A 21932-nucleotide genomic window follows, 5' to 3' on the forward strand; every position below is an offset into this window, starting at 1 on the left:
GTTTGAGCAAAGAGCGACAGTTGCCCAATATCTTGGGTTCAGACCCTGGCTCCATCCCTTCCGAAGTATCTCCCTTCCCTGGACCTGCTTTCTTCTCTGTAAAATGGAACCATGGTAGTTGTAATGATTTGCATTCGTGGGCGGGAAGTATATTAAACAGTGGCTGCTCATAGTAGGTGCTATGTGATTTTTTTGCTAATTTAGGAAGGCAAGGAGGTCACCACGCATCCGAGGCTGTGTGCTTTTTCTTCTTTTAATGTCTGCTGTTAATAAAATATTTTTACAGAGACCAAAAAGTCAGAATAGTGCAAAACATCTCAACACCATGCATTCATGACCACTTCTCATTGGTTTTTTTTTTTTTCTCTCATTGGTTTTAAACATTTGTTCCAATATTTACAGAGAAATGGGGACATCTGTGCAGATGCCAGACTGACGGGATGGAATTAAAACAGACAAACAGCATTTTGAGTTCACATTTGCAATCACATGCTAAAAGAAGGTGTGTGGAGAAAGAACCTCCCTGGACTGCGTGGCCAGGTTTCAGGGTCTCAAGGGGCCAGGGCCAGAGGTGGGGTCTGAGTTTCCCTGACTGTGTAGCCAGGGATGCCTAGGGACCGTCTGCCAGTGACCTGTGCCTCGCACAAGAGTCACTATGGCTGGGCGGGGGGGGCGGGGGGCAGATGGAGAGGGTCTTACTTGACACTGTCAACTTGATTTGTCTCTTTTAAAAAAAAAGGCAAAGAGAAAAGCAACACGTGTCAGCGAAAATGACTTTGGTCCTCGACAATTATTAGGAAAGGATGTTCAGGGGACAGCAGGGGTGGTGATGTAGAGCAGCTCCGCAGTGAGTTCCCCTCCCTCTCTGCCTGAGCAGCAGAACTGGGGCAACTCTGGGCTGTCTCCCCTCTGCCCCCCGTGTCTCAGTGTTCCCACCTGTAAGATGGACATTGCTGGGGGTGAAGGACAGAAAGGTCTCTGAGGTCCCAGCCGAGAGAGGTCCCAAGGATTTCTAGTTGGCTAAGTCTTTTTTTTTTTTTTTTTTTTGCATCTCTGATGAGGGCACGGTGAGGTTTCAGGATGTAGTGCCGGAGAACCAGGATTGGGGGATGCAACTGGGCACCTCCTTATTTTAGGTAAATCTTTTGAGGACAGACTGGAGAGAGCAAGGAGGTCCCTCTTTCTTCTAGTTCTCTGTTTTTGCCTTTTCTCTCCTGCCTCTGCAGCCCCATCTCTGAATCGCTCTCTTCATTTCAAAGTTCTGGCTGTTCCCATCCGGGCACGATCTGATCCTCTTGACTTTTTCCTGTCTGTCTGCCCGCCCCTCTTTTCTCTCCTTCCCTCCCTTCTCTTCTTTGGGTCCTTACTGTCTCCTCCCTTTTTAGGGAGGATTGGCTATGTCCCTCAATGTCACCCCCTCACCTCGATCCCACTACAAGCCTATTTTATCCTTTTCCTGATCCATGAAAATCTGGGGCGAGTTCCCCGCATGGAGCAAGATCCAAATGCAATGCCAGGACCCCACCTGCACTCAGAACCCCGGGCATCCCAGGTGAAACGGTGGAAGCCCAAAGGTATCATCCAATGCTGGGTGGCCCTGAGGAAAGCACTGCTCCTCTCTGAGCCTTGTCGTTCCCATAGAGGAGCGTTCTGATTTCAAACACTTCCAGTCCGCTCTGTCCTCTCTTGACTCTTTGCCCTGCGGCTCAGCCAGTCTGCTGGGAATACCTCCTGGGTGCCTAGATCTGTGTGGGAGGGGAAGGTTGGTATGGACAGACACGTGAATGTGTGGGCACACGAACTCCCTGCCTGAGACATCATTCAATTAGACATCCCCTCCCTGACACTCCCCCTGGGCCCAGCCTTTGCTCACTGAAATTGGGGCTCTTGAAGGGCTTCATAGCCCCATCTTGGGGGGAAAGAGAGCCTTTCACAGATACCCTCAGCCCCATGGCATCAGAGACAGAGGCTGGGGGAGGGGCAGACAGAGGAGGGACACTGGCTGGGGAAGTCCTGAGGGGGATCAGAGGTTTTCCACAGAAGGGAATATTTGTGATGAGTTTTGAGGGATGACTAGGAGTTCTCTGGGGGAAAGAAGAGGGAGAAAATTTCCCGAACAGTTTTAGCCTGGGAGTCAGAAAATGTCATTTGACAAATACTCCCTGAGGCTCCCTCCATTTGCCTGTGCCTGTGCTGGGGAACCCTAACACACACACACACACACACACACACACACTCACTCACACACCCCTAGACCAGAGCACCTCCCAATAAAGCTTTTGGGAAACATCTTGGCTTTCTCTGGCAGAAGCTCAGCTCCCCCTGCCTGTTCCTGCCAGTCATTCAAAAAGTCTTTCAGAGCCTACTCCAAATCACAGATTAACGCCCCTCTGGATGTTGCTCCTCTCCTCATCTCCAAGTCAGCCATCCAGCCCACCTCCACCTCTTCGATGGTCTGAAGTTCAAATCTCCCTCTTGCGCCTCACGACGACTTCAAGTTCCCCGCAAGACACCTTCTAGCCTGTCGCTTGTCCCTGGGGCCGGGGCGGGGGAGGGGGGGGGCGGGGGTGGTGCCCTCCCGCCCCACCATCCTGAATGAGAACTTTCGTCCTAATCTCTAATTCTGAACCGTCAGTCATGTGAAACTGCCTGAATTCACACACACTCAAAACGCTCAGTCACGTCTGACTCTTTGTGACCCCATGGACTGTAGCCCACGAAGCTCCTCTGTCCATGGGATTTGCCAGGCAAGAATACTAGACTGGGTAGCCATTCCCTTCTCCAGGGTATCTTCCCAACCCAGGGATCGAACCTGGGTCTCCCGCATTGCAGGTGGATTCTTTACAGTTCGAGCCACCAAGGAATTTAGGGAACAAATACTTTCAGGTAAATTAGAAACAAGAGCGGCTTCATCCAAACTCTTTGTTCACAGATGGGAAAACCATTACCATAAATATACAACCCTCAGTTTGCACATGGCCTCCTTAGAGATGCTCAACCCCTGGGCAGTGCACAACCAGGACATCTGTACCAGGGAGCCCTCAGGCTCATCTAAGGCATAATTTTTAATATATCCTCCAAAATCTTTCCAAGAATTAATTTCACTGTCCTGAAAGCATTTTGTCCTCCCTCCCATCCCCACCCCTGCCACCATATCAGTCCATTCTTCATGAGGTAGCCAGAGGGAGAGTCAAAACCTGAAATCCAGACTCTCCCCAGATTTAAAATCTCCTGGGGCATCCCAAGCCTCTAGGGTAAAATCAAAACTCCTCAGGGCTTCTTACCAGATCCCACCTGGTCTGAGACCTCTGCAGGCCTCCCCAACCTCATCAGCATCTCCCACCACCCCTCTGGTTGGCTCAGCTCCAGCCACCTGACCTGGCTATGCTTCAAGTTAGCCCACTTCTGAGCCTTTGCATCTGAAGTTCCCTCTGCCTGGAGCTCTTTTCTCTCCAATGGGTAGTTCCTTTACACTTTTCACCTCTGCAGAAAGCCCTCTGTCACCTTCCCCATCTGAGGTAGCCCCCATCGCTCCAGTAGACCAGTTAACCCTCTTCTCATCCCTCTGTTTAATTTTTTCCCTAGTACAGCACAATCCTGTATTTATCAATCTGACAGGAAAAAACCCACAGTATACACATACCGGTCCAATGTGAAAAAGCAGATCCTGGGCAAAGACAAGCCATGCCAAACTTTCCCAAAATGTCTCCTAAAATGCCTGTGTGAGCTAAAATGGAGAAATTTGGCCAAACTGCCCCAAAACCCCTGGTGGAGGAAGAGTTTCAGGCAGCTAGAGGCTCCACATGGGGTATCCTGTGGCCTGCGTGTTTAAATGAATGAATGAAATTTTGGGGGAATAAGCTCCCCAGCAAATTTGTATATTCACTCACACACACACACCCTGGTACACACACACACACACACACCCTGGTACACACACACACACACACACACCCTCAAGCTTCTGGTCTCTTTCCGTTCCTTCCTGACTGGAGCATTCTAGGAGAGGAAGAAGTGGTTGGGGCAGGGGACTGGGTCCAGAGAATCCCGTATCTTCACTCTCTTTTGGTGGGAGGTCAAGAGTTCTCAGGTATCTAACCCTGGCGTCCCAAAGGAAAGCAGTGAAGGCAGGGGTTTTGCTTGGCAGCCAGCGGTGGAAGGGGGCACTGGGGCCTCGGCCCTGAACCCCCACCGCTTTGAGGGTTGGGGGCAGTCCCCCGACGGGGGTTAGCAGCAGTGGGGAGCTGTGTCGGGGTATCCGATCTCAGCTCACCCTTCAAAGGGGCACACAGGCCAAAGGGAATGGGGAGGGGATGTGGTACTGGAACCCTCGGCATTGTCTTAAGCAGCTCTCGGCCTGGTTTTGCCATCTGTCAAGTGAGTGGGTTGAACTTTATGATATAAGGACTGGATATGTGGTGGGGAAAGGGGGAGGCAAAACCCCGTAGGGAAGCTGGGGCAGCGTGGATGCCCCAGAGCCGACCCCTTGGCCGGGTTTGGGCGCCCGAGAGCGCATGTGCTTTTGAAATCCCATCCTCCCCCCTTCCCTGTTTATTTTTCGCACAAACATCAAAAGGGACTCTGGTCCACCTTGGTGGGGGGCTCTCTAACCGCCACCCGAGCCCCTCCAGTCCCCACACCACCCCAGAGGGCGCGCCAGGAAGCCCTGCCCCTCGCCCAAGACCCGCCCCTCAAGGGAGCTGAGAGTTCCATACTTGGCAAATTGGTCTCGGGCCCCAAACGTTGGGACCCATCTTATGGCTTTTCCAGGGGGCAGGAGGCAGGGCGTCCAGGTAACACGGCTCTGGGACCTGGCCTCCTCTATAGGGGCTGGTTTTCCTCCCATTCCAGCTCGAAAAGCCCCTAGACGCTGGGGGAGTGGCCTCAAGTAGGGGGATGTGGCTTCTTCCTTCCTCTTTCCCTGGCGCAAGGCCTCCTGAGGGGGCGGGGCGTTGCCATTCACCTTTCCCCAGAATGGGAAACTAAATCAAAGGTGCAGAGGCAGGATGCCTTCCGTTCAGAGCCCGGAGACTTGCCCTCAGGGAGGTCCAAGCGCGCAGGCACCGCCCCGCCCTGCGCGCTCTGCGCAGGCGCAATGGCGCCTGCCTGCGTGCCCCGCACTAGGGGGCAGGCGCGGCGCCGCCCTCCTCGGCGGAGCGCGTGTCCGACTTGAGCTTGACGAATTCCTTGGCCACCTCGTCATTGCTGCGTTGCGACAGGATGCGCAGCACCGTGAGGCCCGTGTCGTCCATGTGGATGCGGCGGCCAAGGGGCAACCAGCAGGCGGCGCTCCCGCGCTGGACCAGCTCGCGCAGCTGCAGCACGGCCAGCCCCACCGTGCGGTCCTCGCGCGCGAAGCAGTAGTCCTTGACGCACACCTGCAGCTCGTAGCACTCAGGGCCAGTGTCAGCGCTCAGCGTGCTGCGGAAGGGCGGAGCGTGAGGACGGATCACGCCGCCCGCCCCCCCCCCGCCAACCACGCCCACCGGTGACTCTTCTCCCACCGGGTCATGCCCACACCCACGCCTCTTAGACCAGAATTTTTAGCCCCAGAAATGCCCCAGGTCAACATGTTCCTTCTGGCCAGACATCTTCTCTCCTCCATGAGCCCTCATTATGCTATTATATCATACTCACTGTCCCCGACCCCGACCTGTGTGTCCCCCAAGGTGGTCACCTCCATCCTGGTGTCACTCCTGCACTAAGGTGCCTCCCTTCCCAGCATCCCCACTTACGATGTGATCTCTCCTGTTCCTGTCCCCAGAAACCACCGGTTCACCAGAGATCCCTCCCGCCTAGTGGACCCTGAGGTTCATATAGGATCATGTCCCCTAGTCGTGCTCCCCAAAGCATCCCAGACTTACAACTGAAAGCTCTCATTGTACTTGGGGGCCCAGCTGTTGTTCTTGGATTTGGTCGCAAACTTGCGTTTCTTGTCACTGAGCTGGGGCCCAATGATGTTGACCTCGATGAATGGCCGGAAAATGCCAGAAGTCTGCCACTTGAGATCATTGGCAGCCACCACTGTTGGGGGAATTAGAAGGTAAGACTGCTTAGGGTCCCCCAGTACATAGCTGTGGTTTTCAAAGTCTGGCTGAAAGATTACATTTCCCAGCATGCTTCTGTAGCTAAATATGACCACGTGACTAACTTCCAGCCAATGAGATGTAAGAGGAAGTGACGCAAACAACTTTCAGCCGGGGAAGGCCCTAAAGGCAGCGAGAATGCCCTACCCTTGCTCCTTTCCTAGCTGCAGACTGGGAAGCTGATGGGGCTGAGTCCTCTGGGACCTCATAGAGGAAGAAAACACATTAGGGATAAAAATACAGCAAAAGCTGTTTGGAGCCTGGATGCCCACCACTGTGAAGCCCTCACGTCAGTTCTGGGCTGATTGTTCTTGGAGTTACCCCAGAGGAAGATTCATTCCATCTATTAATATCTTGTTTAAGCCATTGTTATTTTAGGTCTTGGATAAAACAGACCAATCTGTGTTCTAACTAGAAAACTAAAACCCACAACAGGAACGCAGAGCTGGGAGAGAAAGTGGAATGAGTCCTGTAACACTTTTTGTACCTCTTGATCCAGCTGTGTCTGAAGGTGGATACTTCCGAACATTTCAGTTTTATGAAAACATTTTTTAAAATGAAAAAAAAAAACAACAACAACCAATTTCTTCCTTAAGCCTGTTTGAGTTTGGTTTCAGTGTTAGAATCTAGTGCATCCTGGCTGAGGCACTCTCCCTCCCACCTCAGGCTACTCACCTTTCACTGTGACCTTGTGTTCCCCAGTTCCTGGATGAGTGAAGAGCTCTACGTGGACGGAGACTTCACCCACAGGGTCTTCCACACCCGAGCCTGGGCGGGGCAGGGGAGGATGCTTGGCGTGAGCTTCATTCTTTCCCACCCACCAGAAAGGACGTGGACTGCCTCCCACCCACCATATGCTGGCGGCATCAGGTCATCAGCCATGACAGGTTGGCACTGAGGGCAGGCTGGGAAGATGGGTGCTCATAAGGAGGCCGGGAATCCTCGGCCTTTCATTGCTTTGTTGTGTGATCTCAGGCACATCTCCTAACTTCTCTGAGCCTAATATCCTCTTTTTCATTCCCTGTCATCAGACTCGGTCTTCATCTTTCACACTATCTTGGCGGCATCTGACACTTTGGCTTTCTGTGCCTCAGTTTCTCCTCTTGGCTGCACCAAGGCTACACTCTCCAAGTTCTCATCTTACAGTTAGTCTCTCCTTCTCACCCTCTTTTTCCATTTCCTACTCCTCTGTTGATCTTCAAACTGTTGGGGCACCCTGTACCTCAGTCTTCAACCCCTTTTTTGTTTTTACTTCCTCGCTAAGTACTGGTATGGTGGAAGATGCTGCCAGGTCTGCCTTCAGAATACATCCAGACTCTGGCCCATCTCCACAGCTGCCATCCTGGTTCAGTCCCCATCAACCACGTGGCTCCATCTCACACCTCGGGTATGGCTAAATGAACCACAGCTGCCCAATCAGAGCCTTCTCCGGCCATGGCTACAGTGATTGGCTCAGGGATGGTCATGTGACCGGAGCTAGGCCAATAGGAGTTGTCCCTGGGCCAACTAGGCCACTCCGAACTGTTGTAATAGGCTCCTCCCTGTCTCCCTACACTTTCGCTCAGCTTCTTTCAGTACACCAGCCAGAGAAGTCCCAAGTCAGACTGTATCCCTCCTCTGCTCAAAACCCTCCCAAGGCTCTCATTTCACTCTGAAATAATCAGAGCCTTTTCTGTGACCTGCAGTCACTCCTGATATGTCCTCACTATTACCTCTCCTGCCGCACCCCTCTCCTTTCTCGTCCTTGCCAGCTCTGCTCCTGTAACTGTGCAACATGACCCAGAATTCTCAATTCTGCTGAAATGACAGCTTGTAGAGACATTTTTTATTTTCTCTGCCATTCCTTTTCCAACTGACCATCTCAAGTTTCCACTGAGAAATGTCCCTACCTCACCTCAGACATTGTGGCTCCATCTCGCACTTTAGGTACAGCTAAATGAACCAGGGCTGCCCAATCAGAGCAGTCCCTGGCCATGGCTGCAGTGATTGGCTCAGGGATGGTCATGTGACCCAACCTGGGCCAATAGGAACTGGCCCCAGGACTTTTGTTGTAACTCCTAGGAAAGAGTCTCTCTCTGGTTAAGCTGCTCCAAGGCCCAGTGAAGGGAGAGTCCATCCCACAGAGGTCTCAATAGAGACCATTGGCATTGTTGGAGACTCTAGATCCAGCTATTACTGATGGCAATTCAATTCAATGGCTTTCAGTTATAGGCTCACAAATTCTCTAGTCTGCCTGAATCAAGGTAAGGTACTTTTCAATTTCAGACACGACAAGCAGCCTGATTGATTGATTCTGATGGGGATCACTGAAGGAGCAGTTTCAAAGCCTCTGTCCCCAACCCTCAGTGACTCTTGGGAAGGGCATCCTGTGGGGCCTGGGGACCTGTGACCGCCAGCACCTCCACCAGGCCCCTCCCCTGCCCCTCAGGAAGCTTACCACGCCTGGAGCACCCCATGCATGGGGGGAGGAACAGGGGGAAAGTTGGGGTGGGGTGGGGTAGGAGAATGGGTCAGTCCAAGGTTGATCAGGTTACCTGGCTCTGTGCGGTTAGTGACCAAGGCTCAGGGGCAAAAGACCCCCATTGCCCCAGTATTGGGGTGTGCACCCCCTCATCTTTGCCACCCACCCAAGGCTGCCTTCCTTGTCATCTCAGGCTCCCACCCCACTCCCTCCAACCAGTCACATGCTCAGCCTCACCCCCCCCCCGACCCCCACCCCAGGCTGATGCTTCATAGCAAGCTCAATCCGGGCCAGACTGAGGGGTGCCAGGGGAGAGTCGGACAGTGGTGGGTGGGGTGAGGGGTCAGATCACGGCCAAAGCTAGTAAGAAGGGGGAGGGGGGCAGTGCTGGGCGCCCCCATCCCATGGTTTGCTGGCTCCAAGGGGAAGTGTCTTTCCCAGGCCTCTCTGTGATTCTCCCACCCCACCCCCATCCCCAGTCCCAGGCCCCCTGGAGGGGAAGGTTCCTTGGGCAAGGGGCTTAGTCTCCTTTGAGACAGCTTCCTCATCTATGGAATAGCAGATCACCCTGAGGGGCAACCTAAAGGAATGTCTTCTAGAATCCCGAGAAGTGATGGGCACAAAGGCTAGCTCAGAGTTAGAGCCTGAAAAATGCTCGTTTTCTTTGCTCATAAAAGTGACATCCATAAAAATAATAATAATACAACTAACAATTGCGGCCAGCTAGTACATATCAGGAACTGCTCTAAATTTAATTCGTCTAGTCCTAAAAATAATCTTATGAATTACGGTCCTTGACTGTTCTCATTTTACAGATGAGAAAACTGAGGCTCAAGGAGGCAGCCGGTTGCGGGGAGGCGCCCACCCACGGAGTGGCACAGCTGGAATCTGAGATGGGCAAGCGCCTGTCTGGGGGACCCGGGATCTGGGTTAAGAGCAGCACCTAGGGAGAAACGGATTCCGACTCGAATTGCTACTCCTTCCCCACGTGGAACCAGCAAGCCGTCCTTCCCCCCTGGTCCGCCTAGGCACCCCTGAAGCCAGTCGGGCCTGGGCGTGGCCCCACAGGCCTGGGAGGCGGAAGGACGGGCCTTTTACTAGCCGGGCCAGGAGGGGTGCAGGCACCGGGCACCGGGCGCGGGCGGGCGGGCGGGCGGCGGAAGCACGTACCCTTCTCAGGATAAATGTCTTCACTAAGGGTAAACCTAGTCCCTTTTCCACCATGGACTAATCACGGGAGTGGGGAGGTGGAGAAAGGAGGGGAGGGAGGAGGGAGGGGAAAGACGAGCGAGCGAGAGAGGCGAGGATGGAGGGCGAGTGTGCGTGGCGGGGAGCAGGGTAGGCGCGGAGACGGGGCGGCGAGTGAGAGGGAGGAGAAACAAGAGAGAGAGAAACGTCAGCTGCAGACAGACAGACAGACAGCCTCCCGCTCCGGGGGGACACCAGGAACACTAAAAGCAGCAGCGTGGGCTGGGCACGAAGCTGAGCGCAGAGGCCCGACGCCCAGGGAGGGCCCTAAGCCCTGGGCTGACTCGGGGTGGGAAGGGGCAGCTGGTGGCCGCAGGGTTTAGCTCCCCTCACCCCAGCCTCCTCTTCCACCGCCGGTACTAAGCCTGGGTTAGCGGCCAACCTTCTCGCCCGTGTCTGCACTCTTAGGGCCAATTTGGAAAAGGAGGGGCCCAGGGAGGGGAACTAGGACCCTAGAGTCCTGCCCCCCAGCCCCAGCTGCTGTGTGCGAACTCAGAGATGGACAGGAGACAGAGGCAAGAGAAGAAAGAGAAAGAGAGAATTTGAGAAATAAGAACTCCCTCTCCGTCCGCCCCTCCAGGTCGGGGTCCCTCCCATCTCTGGTGCTGGCACTCCTTAGCTCCCGACGGTACAGAGGTCCCTCCCAAGGGTACTTTCAACCGTCCTTCCAGAGGTCCCTCCCCTGGAGCTGCCAATCATTCATTGGCCACGTGACGTCAGAGATCCCGCCCCTGCCAGGGATATCAATCACTGTCTCCCGCAGTCACAAGTCCCTCCCGTAAAGCTATCAACCACTCTCTGGAATCAGAGTCGAGGTTCCGCCCCTAACAGCTGTCAATCACTCCCTGGTCCTTGCGGACAGCGGGCCCGTTCTACAGATTTCAATTACATCCTGACCCCCTGACGTCATGGGTTTTCCCAGGAGATGCATTCCTAGCCCACTGACGTCAGAGGTCCGGCTCCTACAAGCTGTAGATCATTCACTGGCCCGGTGACATCATGGAGCTCACGTGCGCCCTGGAGCTGTCAATTCTTCCCGGGCTTGTGACGTCACAGAGGAGGTGTGTCCAAGGCGGCCGCCAGGCCGGGGCTTGGGGCTGCGCTGCCCCTATGGGAGGGGGATTTTCATCGCGCTAACCAGCGGCTCCTTACCCTGGGCCGACTGCGTCTGGACGAATGTCTTGATGAGCAGGTCGGTGGCCTGCGTGTAGAGGGACAGGGCGTAGCGCAGGGACTGCAGGTCTGGGCTCTTCTCCAGGAAAGTTTTCTTGAGGCCCACGCCACCTGCATGGAAGTATTGCTGTGGGGAGCAGGGTAGAGAGAGGTCAGACTCGGCCCCTTGACCTGCCCTTCCGGCTGGGCAGCCCCAATGCCCCTCCCCCACTCTGCTGCCCTCTACTGTGATGGGCGGGGTGACAGGGCGGGTCTTCAGAACACCCAGGTCCCAGGACTTCCCTGGTGGTCCAGTGGCCAAGACCCCGCGCTCCCAATGCAAGGGGTGTGGTTTTGATCCCTGGTCAGGGAACTAGGTCCTACACACGGCAACTAAGAGTTCACTGCTGTAACTAAAGATCCCACAGGCTGCCCTGAAGACCTAAGACCCCGCGAGCCGCAAGTAAGACCCAACACACCCAAATAAATACATAAAAATAAATATTAAAACAAACAAAAAACCCAGGTCCTGCTACTCCCACACTTACCCCTGCCCCAAACCCACACCCTCAGAATAACACCCATGTCTTGCACCCCCTCCCAGGCCCTTTGCAGCTCTAACCTGCAATATCCTAACTTTCTTTCCAAAAGTCTTCCCTTGCCTCAGGGCCTTTGCACTTTCTCTGTTTGCTGGTGAGAAGGTCCTCCCAGTCCCCACCCCTAATTTTCCATTTTGCCATGGCTGGCTCCCTGTCTTTGATTAAGTTTTCAAAGGGTTTTCCTAAACCACCCCTCCTTAATATGTTGCCAACCATATTTCACTGTAATTCTCCATTTCAACAAAACATTTCCTTCTACAAGAATAGTCTTCACACTTTTTGTTTCATGGAAACCACAGCCCCTTTCATGTCTCCTTGTTCTTGCAAGGGCTGGTTCCCTGCCTAAGAATGCTCTATTTGTTTTGCGTTGTGAATTTCTATTCCTCAAACTCCACTTCCCATGTGCTCTCTTCCAGAAAACACTCCCTGGACTCTCCCATCCCTTCCAATACCCTGTCCTGACCCCACAGAGCTGGGGATGTCCTCAGGGGTCTGCTGCCAGCCAGCCTGGAACTGACAAAGAAGGGTGATCAGGGAGTGTTTATAAATGGAATGGATTAAGGTGGGTTGCAGTCTAGATTCATGTCCCCACTAGCCACATCCTCTGCTTGCCCCACCTAGGATGGGCAGGGGTGGGGCCTCTCACCTTGATAGTGTCCAGGGCCAGCTCAACAACTGCACACTGCTTCGGGGTCAAGCTCTTGGCTTCTTCTCGTACCATGTGGTCCTGGATGGATGGAGAGAGGGGCCAGATGGGCAGTGCAAACTCTTCCTTGGAGATCTGCCTATCTATAGGTCTCATCTTCGCTAAACTCCAAGGAGTTGGATAAGTGGGTCTTTCTCGGTGTCTAGCATGTGGCTGACACACCACACATGCTCAATAAACATTTGCTGAATAATTCTTTTTACTCTCGATCAAGCTGTATCTGAAGCTTAACCTTGCAATACACTGAGCAAATAAATAAACTGCACACTGCTTCGGGGTCAAGCTCTTGGCTTCTTCTTGTACCATGTCGTCCTGGATGGATGGAGAGAGGGGCCAGATGGGCAGTGCAAACTCTTCCTTGGAGATCTGCCTATCTATAGGTCTCATCTTCACTAAACTCCAAGGAGTTGGATAAGTGGGTCTTTCTCGGTGTCTAGCATGTGGCTGACACACCACACATTCTCAATAAACATTTGCTGAATAATTCTTTTTACTCTCGATCAAGCTGTATCTGAAGCTTAACCTTGCAATACACTGAGCAAATAAATTGTGCTTAAGCCAGTCTGAATAGAGTTTCTGTCCTTTGAGCCTGCAAAGCATGCCACTATTCTCAGACCTCTTCCCTGGGAAGCCCCCCACCCCAATCTCCTGCCCCCCATGCTGGCCTCACCTTGAGTTTAGATAGCTGACCCAGCTCCTTGGCTGCATTGAAGATCATCTGGGTGCCCTGTAGGTAATAATCGACATAACCCCGGTGAGGGTGGGGTCTTCCTGCTCAGTGCCCAAGCCCCCATTGACACCCTAGCCCTGGACGCCATCTTGGTTCTTGTCCAAAGGCCCTGGACAACCTTGTCCCCAGGTTGCGTCCTGGGGACAGACGTTTGGAGCCCCCAGAAGGTGCTGAGGAGGAGATGGTGACCTTGTCCCCAGAAATCTCAGTCCTGTTGGGGCACTACCCATCCTCCCACCTCCACCGCGTGGCCCCAGGTTTGTGGCACAGAGAAGAAAACAGGGTAGTGGGAGGGGGAAGCCCAACTTGATGTTTATGGGTATGAGTGGGACTTGCCAGCCCCGGGTCACGGAGCCTTGAGAAAACCATGGGATGGGCTCTGGTGAAAGCTACCACCCACCAAGGGCCCATTCCCTCTGTGGGAAAACTTCCCCGGTAATCTGAGGGGGTGGGTAGGGGAATGTTAACCTGAACTTTTAAAGAAAGAATCCTCCCCCTTAACACCCACCTCTGGACCCATCTCCCATTCCTCCCCAAACCAGACATCAGCAAGATGACATCCTGGTTATGGCTCCGATGGGCCAGGTGGGCCTGGGTTCAAATCCCAGCTCTGCTGTGTGGTCCTGGGCAAGTCACTGAACCTCTCTGAGCCTCAGTTTTCTCATCTCCAATGGAGGAAATCCTATTCCATTTGTGGCTTAGCTGGGACTAAACATGTCTTTGTTCAGTGTTCACAGTTATTATTACTCGGTATCAAGGTCATGGGCAGTGCTCGGGGAGACAGGGCCCTGGCGTGGAAGCTATATATCCTGCCCCTCGCCCCCCATCATGATGCCGAGTGAACTGAGACATGTCTCAAGCTCTCTCTGGGCCTCAGTTTCCTCCCCTGGCAGCTAGGGGCACCTACACTAGCTTAGGGGATGATGGGGGGGTTGCGGGGTGGGCTGAGTATCACTGAGGTTGTGAGCCCTGAATTACTGGTCCCGGGGTGGCCTGGGAGTCCTGGGCAAGGCTAAGCAGGGAGGGGGGCCGTTGTCAGCTGGGATATTTGGAATCACATTGCTGCTTTTCCAAGCTGGCCAGTGGGATCCGGTCACCCTGCCACTAGTGGTATTAGCATGATCATCCTGGCTGTGGCTACTCTTCTTAGTCCTTGTCTGTGATTCCCCGAGGCTGTCACAAGGCACAGTTACTCGGGAGCCCAGCCTGGGCCTCAGTTTCCCCTGCCACACCCTCCTCCCCACTTGCCACCCGCCCCTGCCACCCCTCACGAGCAAGCCAGACAGACAAAGGAAGAAGAGACCGACAGACAGGGTCACAGTACACCCCCAGACGGCACGGATCACAGAAGTGGAAAGAGGCATGGGTGGGGTGGGGGGTAGGGGTGAGGGTGGGAGCCAGACAGACAGTGAGAGGCCGGTCTTACATCTGAGTGGCTTGGCAATTTCACCCTGCCCTGTGGAGAGAATCAGGTGAGGGTCAGAGTTTGGGTTGCTGCTGAGAAGATATTCAGTGGGGCTTTCCTGCCCCCCTCAACGCACAGCCCACGAGCTCCCTCCCAGGTTCTCGGTCCAATGCTGGACCCCCTCCCCACCTAGGCACCTCCCCTCAGCCCCTGGTGGGGATTAGGGGTCAGACTCTGAACTGCCGGGAGGCTAGAATCAGCCCATCACCTGGGGACAGGTACCCAATCCCACAGTCAGCCTGCCCCAAGATGGGGTGCCTTGGGGAGTGGGGGAAAAAGAGAGAGACAGAGCTTGGGGTCTCTCCTTCCTCAACTCCCAAGACCTTACCCCAGCAGGTCTGACTCTAAAAGAAACATCCTAACACAAGTATCACAAGTTCACACAATACCCAGACACACACCCAGGCATATCCATGGGTATGCAGAAAGTTTATGTACACACACATCTGGATCAACATACAAAGACACACACACATGCAAAAGAACTCAAGAGCTAAAACACACACATGGACTACTCAACACTTGCCCACATGTGCACAATCACACACTCTCCACCCCCACAGGGATGCACATACATGGCAGAGTGCCTGAACACACATGCCCTCCAAAGGGCTGATGGGTGAGTTGGCAGCCCTGCAACCCCTGTTCATGAAGTGGAGACATAGCTTGTGCGCACACAGGCAGGATAGCTCCTGCATGGGTGCTCAGCAAGGGTAACTGTTCATGTTCAACCACAGCGCCCACCTCCTCACAACACACCCGTTAGAATGAGCAAAACATGTCTCAGTCCAGGGCAGTGCAGTGTCTGGGCCCTTCTAGAGGCCACAGAACTTCAGCTGAGCCCAGGACTGGGATTAGCCCTTTGGGCAGTGTTGTGAGAGGACAGGGGCTATCTGTGCACAAACACATATGCGCCAAGCCATGTCCCTGGGGAACCACTTCGTTTCTGATTCCTGGTTTTGCGGGACTTGGTTAGGGCACCCACCTCCTACCCATGAAACTCCCAGCTGACCTCCCTGCCCAGGCAAATGGACACACACATATACACACGCACCCACACAGCAGAGTTTGGGACCTCAGCACAGGTGAGGCCCTCATTACCTTTTCTAATCCCTTGCCATGTTTTCTCAAGAGGGTGCCCTGCAGAGACAATGTCACAGGGTGATCAACCTAGCAAGCTGTGTGGGGTGGGAACCCAGGGTGATAATACATACTCATGGGGATAGGAAGTAAAGGGCATCTTCACTGCACAGCGGGCTGGTGACAGAGTTGCTGGGCGGATAATGTGTGTGCCTTAATGACTGACTTAAAAGGTGTGAGAGCCAGAGAGGCAGGAAAGAGAGAGAGAAGGAGAAATAGAAATACATAGAGAGAGAGAGAGAGAGAAGTCACTGCCAAAATATAATCCATTTATATTTACTGTATATATGAGGCTCTTGGTCTTTGAGTCAACAGGAAAGTAAATGGGCTCCACGTTCAGACAGACCTGAATTTGAATCCTGGCATATATTTACTATGTGGCTTTGACCAGGTGACTCTTCCTCTTTGAGCCTCAACTTTCCTCATCTGTAAAATGGAAATAATAATATCTAACTCACTGAAACAGGTGTCATGAAGGTGAGCTGAAACAATAGCTATGAGGTCTGGAATACAGGAAATCCTCAACAAATGTATGTTCCCTTAGCTCACTACCCACAGATGCATTGTCTGTAGCTGGATATGCGGCCACCATGTGGGTACAGTCAGATTGCAACCACAAGAAGTGAGATGAGCCCTAGCAAATTTTCAACAAACCTTGGATTTTATAACAGCCTTGTCTTGCCCAAAAAGAGGACTCCAGAGTGGTTCTAACTGATCTCTGCCCTTTTATGTGTCTACATACTACCACCACCACCAATAATATTAGCTCTAACTTAGCGAGCACTGCCTTAGTCAGTCATTGAACTGAACACATCATCCTACTTGGTTCTGAAAACAACCCTCAGAGAGCTGCTACAATCAACCTCTTTTTTTTTTTTTCCCAGACAAGGAAATGGAGGTTGGGAGGTGAAGTGACTTCCCAAGGTCACAGAGAAAACGGCTGGGCTGAGATTTGATGCCAAGTCTGCCTGACACCAAGGAGTCACAACATTATCCCCACCTGGGTGCCTGTCTGGGATTCCTGTGTGTTAGCATGTGTGGTGGGAGTCGGGTGGGCAGAGGTGATGGTGAGGTCTGGCTGATGAGCTAGCTTTGGGAACCGGGGTGGTGAGGGTACAGTTCGTACGGTTACTAACAGTTCAGAGTGGGAAAGGGAGGTCAGAGAAGCTCCACTGACTTTGAACAACCTTTTAGCTTCAGGGAGAGATCCAGATATCCTGGTGGCGCCTCAGCATGGCAGTAAGGGTGAATTCTAACTAAATCATGTGAGCAGATGTGAAGGTGGTGGACTCGGGTTTTGGAAGGCGGAAGGCCCCTCCTCCGTACTTCTAATTGGGCGGGGTGGGGCGTGGCCTCCCTCCCTCCCGGCCCCGCCCCCCCATGCCCCGCCCCAGACAGACACAGGCACATCTAGGCGGAAGGGGGGACAGTGGGTGGGGGGCCAGTAGGTGAGGAGGGGGCGCCGGGGGGGGGGTGCAGCCACGCGGTGGGCCGAGTCCAGACACAGAGCGGACGGACAGACAGACGGACAGAGGGGCCTCTACTTACGATCATCTGTCAGCCGTGATGGGGGCGGGGCGGTGGGGGAGGGGGGAATAAGTCACCGTGAGTCTCCCGGAAAAGCCAGGGAGGGGGCGGAGACGGCACCAAAGGGCGGACCCCGTGTCTCAGCCCAGCCCAGTCCAGGGGAGGAGAGGGGCGGGCGGGCAGCTGGAGGTCCCCAGCTTCCCCCACCATTACTGCCTCTCGGCTGCCCCGGCCGCCCCTCCCACGCCTCCCTCATCCACCCGGAAACTTCCTCCCACTCTATGCTGGGCCATTAACCACAGGCCCTCACTGTCCTTAGGCCCCTCTCCGGGAGGAAGCCACACCCAGCCACACCCCTCTGAAGATGACAGTCCCTCCACCCCTACCCAGCAGCCTGACTGCAGATCACTATCTCTGGGCTGCCCCCAGAAGAGTCCCAGAGGCACGGTCCTGGTCTCCAGATGACCACGGACCTCTGCTTGACCTCTGTTAACTTCGGTGCTCTCTATAACCTCTGGTTGACCTCTTGGAACTCTGTTCTATTGGCCTCTGAGCTCCGAAATCTGGGTATCTCCTTTACACGCCTCTTGATTGACCTCCACAGCCCCCTGATGAACCCACTGACCTCTATACCCTCTGTGACCCATGGATGGCCTTGATGCCCAAGCTGATCTCTCTATTTTCTGGGTAATCTCTGACCTTTAAATAATCACTTGTTCCTCATATGACCCCTATATCGCCTAGACGTCTCTTTACTTGACCTCTTTGACCCTTAAATAACTGACCCCTGAATGACCTTTTGACCCTTTTACGACTTTTCACCCATGTGTGACCTCTCTGATTTCCGAAAGGTCCCACTGACCTTCTGGTGGACCCTCAAATGGCCCTTGTGCCTGGATGACCTCTAAGCCCCCAGTGCCTGTGACATCAAGCTCTCTGGGCTCTCACAGAGGAGGTGGCCCAGGTGTCCCCTCTGGCCCCCTGCAGGCCTCACCGTCTGGTCAGTGAGGGGTGGCAGGACGATGGTCTTCTCCATGGTGTTCATGACCAGCTTCCATAACTCCTTCAGCACCCGCTTCAGCACCGTCTTCTCACAGATTTTGGCAAAGAGAGTCAGGCTGGGGGCAAGGGAAAGGTCTGAGAAAGGGCCCAGATGGTTCCAACCTGAGGAACCCCTTCCCCTCACCACATGGGCAAGGTGGGAAGGCATGCCATGGACATGCAAGAGGGTCCAGAGCCTGTACACAGACCCCAGTGGTCTGATGGGGCTGCAATGTGGGATGCCCGGGGGGAAGAGTGAATGGTAGCTGGACAGATCAGTGGGAGCTAGACTGGGAAGGAGCCTCAAAATCTAGGAGGAAGGCCTGGGCCTTAGCAGGAGGGCAATGGGGGAGCTGTGGAGTGTTCAAGAGAGAGAGCCAGATTTTTCTATTTGAACAAATAGAGTGGGGGATGAACTAGAATAGGAAGGTTGGAGAGAAGGGGCTATGAGGGGGCTGGGGCCATGCTCAGGAGAAGAAGGGAATGTTAGGGAAGGGGACAACCTTGAGAGGGAAAACAACAGAGTTCACGACTGGCTACACGGGGTTGACAGAGGGCAATCTGTCATGATCCTTCCAACAACTTAGCCACCCTCCACCAAAGCATCCTTCCCCCAACCCTAATGCTTCCTCTATCAATTTATTGAAAACAATGAAGAGAAAGTGAACCGACTCAATGGACATGAATTTGTGCAAACTCCGGGAGATGGTAAAGGACAGGGAGGCCTGGCGTGCTGCAGTCCATGAGGTCGCGAAGAGCTGGACATGACTTAGTGAGTGAACAGCAGCAACCGTCACTCTTCCCTACATCCCTCTTTCCTTTCTTCCATCCTCCCACCCATACATCCATATACCCATCCTCCAAACAGTTATTCATCCATCCACATATTTACCCAGCTCTCCATCCATCCATTTATCCATCTATCCATCCATCCTTTTATCCATATATTCTCCATATAGCTTTCTAAGCATTTTTCTTTTAATCTACTCATCCATCCACCCACCCATCCCTCATGTCTTTTACCATCCATTCATCCATACAAATATTGACCCACTGATCCTTCCAATCATTAACCCACCCATCTTTCCATCTCTTCATGCCTCTGCTCACCCGCGCATCCAAACCATTCAACCACCACCCAGCAAGCATGCCCTGAGTATCCTCTCCAGGCCAGCCCCAAGGTTACCCTCCCTTGTGGACCCAGGCCACCCAGCCTGGCTCACTTGCTATCCAGCAGGTCCATGATGGGTTGTAGCACATTGTCAGCATCCTGGGCCACGCTGCTGCAGGCACTGGCTGGCACATTGCCTGTGCCTTTCACCTGGCTAAGGATGTCACCCATCTGCTTGACACAGTCTTCAATGTGCGGCTGGAAGCTGGGGACAGAGAGGAGGACCTCAGATTAGACTTTCCTGGCCTCTGGAAGAAGGGCAGCATGAGGCTGATCTGTGGACCTTTTATTACCAGCATCAGAGAGCCGCGGCATATAACAGGAGTGGGGTTTAATAGTAGAATTGGGCATCAGGCTAAGATATTTACTTGTGATGTTTATTTCATCACATGGTCCTACTCAGGTACTACTGTTAATCATCTTTACCATCTGAGCTTCCCTGGTGGCTCAGACGGTAAAGAATCTGCTGGCAATGCAGGCGACCTGGGTTCAATCCCTTGGTCAGGAAGAGCCCCTGGAGAAGGGCATGGCAACCCACTCCAGTATTCCTGCCTGGAGAATTCCGTGGACGGAGGAGCCTGGCAGGCTACAGTCCATGGGGTCACAAAGAGTCGAACACGACTGAGTGATCAACACTTTCACACTGTTATCATCATCCCCACTTTATAGATGGGTAAACTAACATTCAGAGAAGTTAAACAACTCACCCAAGGCCACACAGTAGTAAGCAGGGAATCTAGGCTTGAACTCAGCTTTGTATAGCTCCTAAGGGCCTGAGGTCTTCGCCACTACATCTGCTGAGTCTCCAGATGCCCCAGGCTGGGGGCTGTCCCCTCCCTTCTGCTCCCAGCTCTGGAGATGCCCCCACCTGGTAGCAAACACCCGGCTGAGTTCATCCAAGACGTTGTTGAGTTTCACCTGTAGCTCCTTCAAGATGTCACTGGCCTCGGCATCCAGCTGAGGAGGGAGAAGGGACGTCATGTCAGGTTCATAGGACATCTGCGTGGATGGGGCATTTTCCCATCCAATTCGGGGGAAAGGGGCTGGAGAGGAAACTGAGGCTCAGACAGTTAAGCTGCTTGCTTGGGTCTGATGAAGTCGCTGAGCTGGAATTCATCAGGTGCGAGCTCTGGGGCCTGCGGGGACATGGGGACGACAGTGACCCCGCCCGGGCCCTGGCTCACCTCCTTCCCTCCCATGGCTTCAAACATCTTCTCCAGCTGAACTCTCAGCTGCTGAGTGTTGTTCATGAGGATGCAGGGCTGCAGATGGGAAAAGAGGAGGGAGTCAGGGCTCAGGACCTCTCCCCAGGGCCTCCCCGCCCCCCCCCCCCACTGCCAGGGACCTAAGATGGTTACAGGGTCTGTGTCTGGAGGAAGCTGGGGTCCCATAAAGTCATCTGAGCATAGAAGACAGTATTTGGGATCAGGTCCCTAGGAGTTCTGGGGGGATCTCTAGAGATCAAGAGGAGGAAGGAGAACTTCCCCTCTGGGTAGGCTGGACCTGATGAGTCCAGAAGGGCTGGACCTCTGGGAGTAGCAGAAAGGGGAATTCCTGTCACACACCAGTATTCTTTTACATGGGCTCAAAACTTTGTAAGCTCACATACATATTCCCTGAGGGCTTCACTCACAACAACCAGACGATGACACGTTGAAGATGTGTACCCTCACCTGTAGATCCCCCTGGACTCACAGTCAGACACACAGACACACACACACACAGCTGGACATACATGCAGACACAGGTATCAGAGCCCAGGGAAGGATGCTCTGGGGTACAGAATGGGGTTGGGGGAAAGAGGACAGGGACCCCCGCAGGTCACCACTTTCTCCTTCTCCTTGGAGCAGTAGGAAGCAAAGTCCTTGGAGATGATGTCTGCATACTGGAGGAGCACATTACTGATGGTCTGGGGAGGACACAGAGGGTGGGTGAGACAAGCGGCTGGGGTTAGGTGGGCCCAACAAGAACCGTTAGTGAGATCAGGGATGAACCTGAATCCTACTAGCACCTAAGATGGACCACTGGGCTGGATGAATTCTCCACCCAGGATGACCATCATGACCAAGGGGAGACACCACCAACGGAGATGATTGTCTCACATAGACATAGCTCCTTTTCAGAGCAACCCAACAGTCATAGTAACCTAACCCCAAGCATAAGCTTAACTCAGTCCCAAATTGAATCCCAATTCCTATCTACAATCCTCAACTTTACCCCAGGTTGAAGTCAATCCAACTGATGGCCCCAACCTTCAAACTCACCCAAACACCTGCTCACATTCTATATAAATCCCAATACTCACTCCAAACTCAATGTCTTATTGAGTTCCAGTCCTAATAGTAACCCAAAAACTAACCCATATCTCAATCTCACCCCTAACCCTGACCCCAGGTCCAAATTCAACTCCAACTTTAACTATGACCCTGACCTCAACCCCAACCTCAAACTGAATCCAAACCCTGATCCCAACTTCAACTCCAATCTCCATGACCTCAACCCAACCTCCAACCTCGAATCCCAACCCCAAACTCCAACCACAACTCCAATGTCTATGGCATGACCAATCCTAACAGTGGCATGAACCCCTACCTTAATACCAGTGA

General features: G+C 53.5%; 1 protein-coding gene across 9 annotated transcripts in view; it reads right to left on the reverse strand.

The window, feature by feature from the left end:
• Window positions 1–235: 235 nt before the first annotated feature.
• The window catches only part of UNC13A (unc-13 homolog A), a 68405-nt gene continuing 46708 nt past the window's right edge, over window positions 236–21932 (reverse strand). For 2 of the 9 annotated variants that reach the window (XM_043467288.1, XM_043467285.1), the window contains 15 exons: window positions 21152–21235; window positions 20511–20588; window positions 20195–20283; window positions 19379–19531; window positions 18109–18232; window positions 17136–17141; window positions 15549–15587; window positions 14409–14438; window positions 12923–12979; window positions 12193–12273; window positions 10948–11095; window positions 9718–9774; window positions 6762–6854; window positions 5865–6024; window positions 236–5421 (listed from right to left, as the gene is read on the reverse strand). In XM_043467288.1, the coding sequence (XP_043323223.1) occupies window positions 5121–5421; window positions 5865–6024; window positions 6762–6854; window positions 9718–9774; window positions 10948–11095; window positions 12193–12273; window positions 12923–12979; window positions 14409–14438; window positions 15549–15587; window positions 17136–17141; window positions 18109–18232; window positions 19379–19531; window positions 20195–20283; window positions 20511–20588; window positions 21152–21235 (1500 nt within the window). In that variant the 3' untranslated portion in view covers window positions 236–5120. The remainder of the gene's footprint in view (window positions 5422–5864; window positions 6025–6761; window positions 6855–9717; window positions 9775–10947; window positions 11096–12192; window positions 12274–12922; window positions 12980–14408; window positions 14439–15548; window positions 15588–17135; window positions 17142–18108; window positions 18233–19378; window positions 19532–20194; window positions 20284–20510; window positions 20589–21151; window positions 21236–21932) is intronic. The other 7 variants (XM_043467287.1, XM_043467289.1, XM_043467290.1 and 4 more) reach the window with 7 other exon arrangements.

The sequence above is a fragment of the Cervus canadensis genome, chromosome 4, assembly GCF_019320065.1.
Source record: "Cervus canadensis isolate Bull #8, Minnesota chromosome 4, ASM1932006v1, whole genome shotgun sequence".
Lineage (NCBI taxonomy): Eukaryota > Metazoa > Chordata > Mammalia > Artiodactyla > Cervidae > Cervus > Cervus canadensis.